Source organism: Poecilia latipinna, unplaced genomic scaffold, assembly GCF_001443285.1.
Source record: "Poecilia latipinna isolate Pla-1442-1.1 unplaced genomic scaffold, P_latipinna-1.0 Scaffold4629, whole genome shotgun sequence".
Taxonomy (NCBI): domain Eukaryota; kingdom Metazoa; phylum Chordata; class Actinopteri; order Cyprinodontiformes; family Poeciliidae; genus Poecilia; species Poecilia latipinna.
The window spans coordinates 10,049-20,884 of NW_015117245.1; the positions used below are offsets into that span (position 1 = coordinate 10,049).

The window sequence follows — 10,836 nt, forward strand, 5'->3', positions numbered from 1 at the left end:
TTCACCGATCAGGAGGCGACGGTCTGCTGGGTCCATGTTGTTCGTTGCGTTCCTCACCGGTAGTGGTCGGGTCCTTCTGTCATGAGGTGGGGTTGAAGTGGTGAGGAGGTGGACGCTGAGACCCAGGTAAGATGAATAATGATGAAGAATTTATTGATGCAGCTCACAGTCCAACAGGCAGCACGGCGGAAGGTAGCACACAGCTAACACCGGTAGCAACTGGATATCGGACTGGATATACGAGCTTAGGCCGACGCAGGACTTCACAGTTCTACTGCCGTACGACACTCAGACAAACTTACAATAGACAGGGCTTTGACAAACTGAGACGCGTTAGACATAGACAAGGACCCGACGAGGAACACAGACAACTGGTGGGTTTAAATACACACGGGGTAATTAAGGAAACGAGACACACCTGGGGATCAATCAACGGGGAGGACAGGACAGAGACTCACAGGGAAACAGGAAAACATCGAAAACTCAAAACACACAGAAAACCACGGATCATGACACATGCATCTCAAAAATCTCACTTCCTGTTTCTGCTTGGACAGATGATCTCATATCCATCACCATCTTGGAGACATGATGTCTGTTCTAATGACCTAATGTCTTGGTCACCTCTGCTCTCCTTTCGTTTCCACTTTTCCCCTGATCTATCACCTACCATCTACCTCCAACACAACATCAGTGCCTTTAATTACAGTTACACATTCACCACATTTCAAGTTCAATGTCAAAATCACATTTATAACCTTTAAGTTTCTCTGATCTGATTTAGCATTCATTTATAATTTTATAATAACCATTACTTATTAGTTACTCTTATAATCATAATGTGAGTTATTACAGACATTTCTGAAAAGAAACCAAGAATAACCCATTATTCCAATCATTTGATACCATGTTACAGTTACTTCTTTCACCTGTAAGTACTTCCATAAGTTTAAGAGTAAGTGTAAATATTCTTATAATCAAACCAACATCAACCACCGGTTAAACCAATATTAATTGTTGGCCTAATCATAAGTCATCATTATTAATTTAAGTATTTTACTCTGGGTTTTATCCAATTACTCAAAATGTTTAGATTTTATTCTTTAAACCTTTAATGCCCTGAATGAGCAATCTGAACTATTTTTAATCACTGCAGGCTGGAAACTTCCTCTTTCTTCAGGAAACCTGCTCTTCCTGTTCCATGACTCTCTTTCTGTCTGATTATGATTTTTTATGATTAAATAGAAAAAAGTAGAATCTAAGCAAAGTTTGCAGGACACAATAACAACACACACAACCAGATTAATTTTATTACCATCTGACTCTACTGTTGGGTCTTGATGTCACCTGTGCAATTAGTTTTAAAGATAACTTTATTTATTGTTATTATTAAACTAAAATCTCCAGCATGGGGAAGTGGGATGAGCTCGACTTTTCTCAACAACATGTCTCAGCTTACAATGAAATGCGTTTACATAACAGTAATTAAACTTATGCAAACACTCAATTTCTCTTTACACAGTGATAGTGTCTTATAAAGTAAAGAATCTCAATTTGAATGTTTCATCTAAATGATGAAATGTACTTAGATCAGTGTATGACCGAGGTCAGACAGGCTAGGGAGGCTAGTGATAGCATGCTAGCTCCCGAAAAACAATCACCAGTTCCCACTTGACAAACTGTGATTGCTAGAATGTTTGGCTGAAACATTGGCACATCTGCAAGTTAAAAGGCACACAAGTGAATGATGCACAATAGGCGTTAGATAACGGCTTTGAAAACAGACCAGAAGCCTACCTGCATATCAGCATCTGACAGTGTCTCCTACCTAGGTTGTTATTCATCAGCCATATAAGCAGCAGCTGACAATCTAGGACGCTGACGTGCAGCTGTCATGTGACTAAAACTGCGCGAGTTTTAGTCACATAGGGTTAGTTTGTACTGAATAAATTAAGGAAAGGAGGATTTTTATTTTTAATTAAATCTTTAAATAAAATAAACTAAATCTAACAAAATGGAAAATAAAATAAATAAAACTGAATTTAACAAAAATGGAAAAAATTATCCTGGTTACAGACTGTTGGACGTTAAATTCATGAGCAGTAAATGTAAACCCGTTTGAAACTCCCTGCATCTGGCTGTTCAATCCGAGAGGCCGCTACAGTGAAAACTCAACGCAAGATACCAGATCTTTCTGCAGTGAAGCTGACACCATCCCATCTGGAACGAAGCTATCTCCTCTCGCACCAATGATCTCACACAGGCAAGATAAAGCATAAAGTTAAAACGGACAATCACAAGAAGAAGCTCACAGCATAACCGAATTGGCGTAATGTCAAGGATAGTTAAAAAGTCTTCTGTGAACCCAAAGCAGTTACAGAAAGCAAATAAAATGTCACTTCCAACAGAGAAAACAGAAAATCCTGTTGACATGCCGTCTAGTTCCAGAGAAAGAAAACTAACAAACACCACAGCAGAGATTGTCAAAAAGATGGAAGCCTGTGTTACAATCACAAAAGAAATCTGTGACCTCATAAACAATTGTATAGAGACTATTGATAAAGATTATAATAGTCATGTTGAGAAAGAAAGAGTAAGAGAAACATTAAACAAAGATGAATATGGATCCATCTTTGGTCACACTCAGACTGAAACCATAAACTCATCAAAGTCATCAGAGAGTTCAAGCAGACATTCCAGTTGTCGTGAAAACTGGCATAAAATGGTGAGATTTTTCCAGGTACACGCAGAAAACGGAGCATAAAGGCTTGAGAAATGACAGTAATCTTGCATATTGATTTAATGATGATTAAAAGATGAATGAAAATACATACACATATAATGGTTGGAATAATCTGTAATGTACGTTTGAAATGTGTATTCTGTATTCGTGATTTGAATAACAGTAACAATGTGATTGTTGTGTGATGATTATTAAGTGGTGTATAAGGATTATTGGTGATTAGAGACAGTAACAGCTTGAGTTATAGAACGGATAAATAATGGAAAATCATACTGAGAGTTATAAGTTGATACAATGACAAAATGTTTGTTTTATAATTGCAGAGTTATGTTGTATTAAAGAAATGGGATAACTGAAGATTTGAGATTGTGAGAAATGAAGGCAGGTTCTGTTCTTGGACTGTGTTGCAATTGGGCAGAGGCGCTGGGGAGGCTCACAAAAGGAAGTAAGTTACCAGATGGCCAGTGGAAAAAGGGAAGTACCGAACAGAGTTGCTGCGATGAGTCATGAGGGAGGTGACGGTTTGGAGACATTGGAACTTTCCGCAGACTCAGTGGAACGTTTTAGAAGTCACGTAGACTTCTCCAATATACAACTATGGGCAGAAAAGGTATAAATACCAGCAGACAAGAGAGGAAACTGTTCTTTGTCCGCGGCGCTGAAGGAGAGCCAACAAGAGGACGCAGATTGAAGACCAACAGAGGACCGCGCCCTGGGACCAAGGGGGAAGCTGAGACTTCACGCCGCTAAGAAGGGACAAGATCCATCTGCCCCCAGCCCTGGTTCCTGATTCGACCAATCCCTCTGCCTCAACCCAACGATCTCTACCCGACTGCAGCAGACTTGGAGAAAAGACAAAGGTCATGGATTGACGAAGATTCTGTGCGTTTGAAGGACAACGGACAGCTCTGCTTTGCTTCTATTCTGAAAGGGGACTTTGTTCCATCAGGACAAAAGACTCTCACCAAGGACATCTGAAGATTCTGCTGCCGAGATCAATTGCCATCTGGGTGTGAGTTGAACTGCCCCCAAAAGCCTTGCTTAATTAAACTAGTGACACAGGATAGGGATAGAAAGGAGAATAGGTTATGGTTGATCATAATTTGAATTTAATTTCTTATTGCAAATTTGTAATCTCTGAAAGTTAATCTGCTTGTCATTTATCCCTGCTAAAGCTTGCTTAATAAATTACATACTAAAAAATTCCATTGAAACTTGTGGACATTGAGATTAATTGAGTCGTTCAATCATTGTAGATTCCCCTGATTATAGTAAAATTAGCATACATGATTCTAGAGATGTGGTGGCTTCGTACTTTCCTTTGGTGAGTGTAAAAATAATGACCCTGGGACTTAAGACTAAGTCTTTAAATCTAATCTAGCCGGTAACAAGTGCACATTATTTTAAGGGGAAAAGCTACCGTTAACAGGAGTGGTTGTTGAAACTACGCAGCAGTGAGGGCTACTCTGTTGACTGTTTCTCAACTGAAAAGAGTCATAACTTCTGGAACTGAAGGTAGTTAGAGCTAGACGAGTTTTCTCCGCCACCAGTTTAAATAGATTATCTCTTATAAACCTATTTCTAGGGTAAGACCCAGGTTTTAGAGATTTTCCGGACCTGATAGAGAACTGGTCAGTAGTCAGTCGAGCCATTGGTGAGATAAGGGCGCAGCTGGCTATTGCGTAATAACGAACACAGTTCATCTAGTACTAATAACAGCAAGGCAGATGCACAAGCAGAGCTTGCTGCTAAAGTGGAGCAATCAAAGGCTACAAGGGAAATTCAAGCACAGCAAGTACAACTCCAAAAATTAGAAAATGAATGGAAACTTAAAGAGTCAAAAATGCTGTCAGAAATGAAGCAAAAGGAAGTGGAAATGCAACAACAGCTGGAACAAGAAAGAGCAAAACTGAAGCAGTTAAAAGAAGAAAAGGAAATAGCTGTAGCAGCGGCTCGTGTGAGAGCATATGAGGAATTTGAACACTGTGAAAACAATGTTGAAGAAATTGAAGATATTAATTACAGAACTAACCCTGTCTTCTCTAGAGATAAACCCTGCTTAAATCCAGATGCTGCATCACTCCAATCTTACCAATCATCTCCTAAGGTGATAATAAATCCAGAAACATCCAATCTAGCTGAAACATTCGCCAGCTCATTATGTATGTACTCATACCCAGTATGAGTCGCTTGCCAGTCCCTGAACCCACAGTATTTAGTGGAGATCCTTTGAGGTTTACTGATTGGAAGATGTAATTTATGACTCTTATTGACAGAAAGCCCATCTCAGCAAGTGAGAAGATGTTTTATCTCAGAAATTATCTTGCTGGAGAAGCACACAAAGCTGTTGAAGGTTTATTTTATCGAGACTCAAAAAGTGCATACATTGAAGCATGGAAAGTCTTACAAGACAGATATGGAAATGCGTTTATTATACAGAAAGCCTTCCTCGACAAGCTTGCAAGATGGCCAAAGATCAACGCAAATGACTCACTTGCGCTACGTGAGTTTTCTGACTTCCTCCAATGCTGCAAAGAAGCAATTCCACATGTCCAAGGGACTAGCTATCTTCAGTGACTGTGAAGAGAACCATAAAATGCTAAAAAAAAAAATTGCCTGAATGGATTGTTCGCAAGTGGAGTCAAATAGTTGTAGAGGAACTTGATGGATCAGGTGATTATCCAGATTTTAAATGCTTCACAGAGTTTTTGAGCAAAGACGCAAAAATAGCCTGTAATCCCATCGCCTCACCCCTGTTGGGGGGAAATTTAAAGTTTCCAGATGACAGAACCCCAAAAAGAGCCAAAACTTTCAACACAAATGCACAACAAAATGGTTCCAGTCATGGGAAACAAGATACAAATAGCTGTAAACCAAAATCACCTTACTATGTTTGTAAAAGTGAAGCCCAGGGCATCACCGGGTGTCCTACTTTCGCATCAAAAAGTGATGAAGACAAAAGGACATTCATACATGAAAAACGGCTCTGCTTTGGGTGCCTGAGAAAAGGTCATGTGACAAAGGATTGTAAGAGACGACACACATGTAATATATGCAGACGTCGTCATCCAACCTGCTTACATGAAGAGAGGATGGAAAGACCTGTGGAAACAACAACAAATAGCTCCACTTTCACAGAAGAACATGCTAGTCAAGAAACAAACAGAGTCGTGTCCCATACATCAACACAGCATGCTTCTGCCACCACCAGTATTGTACCAGTACTTGTGTCTTCATTACAAGAGCCGCACAAAGAAATACTAACATATGCAATGCTGGACACACAGAGTGACTCAACATTTGTGTTAGAAGATGTCATTGACAGACTGAATGTGGATTTCCATCCAACAAAGTTGAAACTCAGTACTATGACTGCTGTCGACACAATTATTTCCAGCAAGAGTGTTCATGGTCTACAAGTTCGAGGACTTAACTCAGAGAGTTACATCCAACTACACCAAGCTTACAGCAGAGACTTCATCCCAGTAGACAAGTCTTATGTCCCAACAAAATAAACTGCATTGATGTGGCCTCATCTCAGAAGCTTGGCAGATAAGTTACCACCCGTTCAAGACTGTGATGTAGGGCTTCTCATTGGATACGACTGTCCAGCTGCCCTAGCTCCACTAGAAGTCATAACAGGTGACAAAAACCAACCCTTTGCACAAAGATCAGAACTAGGATGGAGTATAATAGGCTCATCAAACCCCCACCTAGACAGACAAGGAAGTCAACGCTTTGTGCATCGGATCACAGTAAAGGAGCTAGCAATCCCATCGACTATTGACATTTTAAAGGTCTTAGAATCAGATTTCATGGAGAGAAGCTATGAAGATAAATATGTGTCTCAAGAATATGTTAATTTTATACAGTTTCTCAGCAACAACATCACACAGAAAGATGATGGGCATTACGAAATGCCTCTCCCTTTCAAAGGCAGCAGTCTGCCTAATCTACCAAACAATAAAAGACTAGCCCAAGTTCGCCTGCAGTGTCTGAAGAGGAAATTATAGGCCAACAAACAATACTACGTGCAATACAAAACATTCATGGAAGAAACCATAAATAAGGGTGATGCAGAGCCTGCCCCTTCAACATCTGAGGGAGAAACAGAGTGGTATCTTTCACATTATGGCATCTACCATCCCAGGAAGCCAGATAAGCTAAGAGTTGTTTTTGACTGTTCAGCCAAATTCCATGGTGTTTCGCTTAATGACACACTGCTTACTGGGCCTGATTTAATCAATCCTTTGTTAGGAGTGCTATGTCGCTTCAGGAAAGAGACCATAGCAATAATTTGTGACATAGAATGTTTTACCAATTTACTGTCACTCCTGAATCCAGAAATTATCTTAAATTCCTCTGGTGGAAAGGAGGAGATTTGGAGAAAGAACCACAGGAGTATAGGATGGCAGTTCATCTCTTTGGCGCTGCTTCATCTCCAGGATGTGCCAATTTTGGGCTAAAGCATCTAGGACAGCAGCACAAGACTAACTATCCTCAAGCAGCCACATTTATTGAGAAAAACTTTTATGTGGATGATGGCTTAATTAGTGTCCCATCAGTAGAAGAAGCCAAGAAACTGATCATTGTGTCACAAGAGTTGTGTAAAAAGGGAGGCTTACGGCTTCACAAATTCAACTCAAACATGGAAGCTGCTCTCGCCTGCTTGGGTCCCTCAGAAGTAGCAACGGCCATCGAGCCCCATGATTTGGATCCAGCCTCATCGGAGTGTGCACTTGGCATTCAATGGTTAATAAAAAATGACACCTTCATTTTTAACATCGGTTTAAAGGATCAACCTTCTACCCGTCGCAGCTGCTTGTCAATCATTGCTTCACTTTATGATCCTCTTGGATTCATTGCTCCATTCACCCTTAGTGGAAAACTTATTCTTCAAGAGCTTTGTCAAAGAGGGGTAGGGTGGCATGATCCTCTACCAGAAGATATAAAGCCATGGTGGGAGAAATGGATAAATGATCTGCAAAGACTGAAAGAGATCTCAATTCCGAGATGTTATCATCCCGCTGACTTCCACAATGTTGTCCGAGTAGAGCTGCACCATTTTTCAGATGCCAGTTGTGTAGGACATGGTGCATGTTCTTACCTGAGGTTCATAAATGACAAGGGTGAAGTCCACTGCAGTCTTGTGATAGCGAAGGCAAGAGTTGCTCCTTCAAAGATCACAAGTATCCCAAGATTAGAACTTGCAGCAGCAGTGGTTTCTACAAAAGTCAGTGTTATGCTAAGATGTGAACTTGATATGAAGATAGATCAAGAATTTTTCTGGACTGACTCACAAGTTGTACTAGGGTACACAATTCAGGTGCTTGTAACTGAAGTCAAAAGCAGTAATGACATCCTCGAACGCCTGAATCGGTTTTCTTCTTGGACAACGCTTCTCAGGGTGATTTCAAGAATCAAGAGACTAGGCTCAAAGCAACAACATAGTGAACATGTGACTGTTGAGGAAGTACAAAGAGCAGCTGAAACTGTGATTAAGATTGTTCAACAACAAAACTTCCCAAATGAGGTAAAGATACTAGAAGGTGAAAAGAACATTCCAAACACCAGCACCCTTTGTAGTCTTGATCCTATCTGGTCTGAAGGGCTTCTCCGTGTCAGTGGGAGATTGAAGCAGTCATCTCTCTGTTTTACAGTCAAACACCCAGTAATACTACCCAACAACAGTCATATTACTAAGCTGATTGTGTCACACTACCATGCTAAGACATGCCATCAGGGTCGAGGCCAGACACAAATGGAGCTTAGGATCAATGGATTCTGGGTCATTGGTGGGAGCAAGTTGGTAGCCAAGCTGATACACGATTGTGTGTTTTGCAGAAAACTTAGGCGGCCGATGGAAAAGCAGAGAATGGCTGACCTTCCTAAAGAACGTGTTGAATCCTCTGCACCCTTCACATATAGTGGCATGGACTGTTTTGGCCCTTTCATTGTAAAGAAAGCCCGCAAAGAGTACAAAAGATATGGCCAAATTTTTACATGTACTACTAGAGCTACTACTCTACTCTACTCTAATCTAGAGCTGTCCATATCGAAATGCTTGAAGATTTGTCATCTGACTCATTCATAAATGCACTGAGATGCTTTATTAGCATTAGAGGAGCTGTACGACAACTGCACTTTGATCAAGGCACTAATTTTGTTGGTGCCAGGAACGAATTCACACAAGCACTGAAACAATGTGACACTAAGTTACTAGAAGTTTTCTTGGCGGATAAACAGTGTGAATTTGTTTTCAATTCCCCCTCTGCCAGTCATGCAGGTGGTGTATGGGAAAGGCAAATCAGAACCATCAGAAATGTATTGAATGCTACCTTCGCACAGTGCTCAGGCCGACTTGATGATGCATCCCTCAGGAATTGTTATATGAAGCCATGGCTATTATCAATAGCCACCCATTAACAGTGGATGGAATCAATGATCCTCAAGCATTGGAGCCCATAACACCAAACCATCTCATTATGATGAAATCTAAGGTTGCTCTCCCTCCCCCTGGAGTGTTTGTCAAAGAGGACCTATATGCCACAAAGAGGTGGAGGAGATTGCAGCATCTCATTGAACAATTCTGGAGTCGCTGGAAAAAGGAATATTTGATGAACATTTCCATGAGACAGAAATGGCACTCAGCTCAACGCAATCTCAAGAAGGAGGGCATTGTCATTATCAAAGACGATAACCTTCCAAGAAATCAGTGGCAACTAGGACGAGTGGTTGACACTGTTCAAGGCAGTGATGGATTGGTCCGTCGAGCCAAAGTTCAAGTCGGTGAACAAAAGTCAAATTCTTCTTCTAAACCTTCAATTATTGAGAGGCCAATTCAGAATTTAGTTCTTATGGAAAATTGATGAGAAAAGATGAACAACGTTTGTACAGTTTATTTATTTCATGGTAATTTTATGCAACCATATTTAGTCTACATTATTTAGTAGAGTCAAAAAATCCTGTTCAATTCATTTACTCTTTATGCATTACTTTGTTCATTCATTGTAACAAGATTTGGTGGGAGTGTAAATAACTACTAAATTTGAAAATTCTCCTTGTTCATTGGTCCAACAGTGACTCCTAGTGGTTAATTTATGCTTTCATGTTAAAGAACGGTAGATTTCTTCCTTGTTTATTCTGTGGTTACCTAGCAACACCCTGCGAGATGAGACGTTAGATTATAAAGAAACCTGGAGAAAATCTTTAAAATAGCGCCCTCGGAAAGCAGAATGAGGTATAAATATATGTAATTGTGATTTGTAATAAGAAATGTTATAGGTTTATTTAAGAAACAGTAGAATGTTGTGGTTTATAAACGAAACTATATATTAACGAGTTAAAGGACATAACGTATTTTTTTGTGTATAACTGAATATTGATATGTTGATTTTATACAAGAGCTGAGTATGTCCAACGGTTCTGTATTCTTTTGTTTTATGCTACAGTTTTCACGGTGTCAATGGAAAGAAAGGTTGAGATTAAATTGCACTCGTTTGAAACTCCCTGCGTCTGGCTGTTCAATCCGAGAGGCCGCTACAGTAAATATTGTGCTAATTATCAGTATTGAACCAAACAAAGCAAGGCAGATGCAAGCCTTTAAAATTGTGACTCTTTTTATGGATCAAATAGACTCAAATATTGTAACAGCAGCTGCGCGGAGGGGCCCAAACAAATTTTTTGTCAGGGGGCCCAAGATTCCTGGCATCGCCCCTGTCCATATGTGATCGACTTTGTCATTGTTTCGTCGGATCTGTGGCCACATGCCTTGGAAACTCGGGTGAAGAGAGGAACGGAGCTGTCCACTGACCACTACCTGGTGGTGAGTTGGCTCTGGTGGTCGGGGAGGATGCTGGTCAGACCTGGCAGGCCCAAACGTGTTGTGAGGGTCTGCTGGAAACGTCTGGCAGAGTCCGCTGTGAGACTGAGCTTTAACTCCCATCTCCAGCAGAACTTTGAACACATTCCGGAGAAGGTGGGGGACATTGAGGCCCCGTTTACACGACAACGATTTCGGGGGAAAACGGAAGAGTTTTGTTGTGTTTGTAGTGCGCATTTACACGAAACCACCGAATGTTTTCTCTGACAAC

At 40.6% G+C, this 10,836-nt stretch overlaps 1 protein-coding gene across 1 annotated transcript; it reads left to right on the plus strand.

Annotated features, from left to right (window-relative positions):
• Positions 1–529: 529 nt before the first annotated feature.
• Positions 530–10,457, plus strand: LOC106942873 (uncharacterized). Its single transcript, XM_015026217.1, has 2 exons — positions 530–541; positions 5,042–10,457. Exon 2 carries the CDS (start codon positions 7,053–7,055, stop codon positions 8,835–8,837), a length of 1,785 nt encoding a protein of 594 aa, XP_014881703.1. The 5' UTR covers positions 530–541; positions 5,042–7,052; the 3' UTR covers positions 8,838–10,457.
• The last annotated feature ends 379 nt before the right edge of the window (positions 10,458–10,836 follow it).

Bases quoted from the DNA above. Each gene is read 5' to 3' on its own strand.
- LOC106942873 (XM_015026217.1), top strand. From the start codon at position 7,053: ATGTTTTACCAATTTACTGTCACTCCTGAATCCAGAAATTATCTTAAA.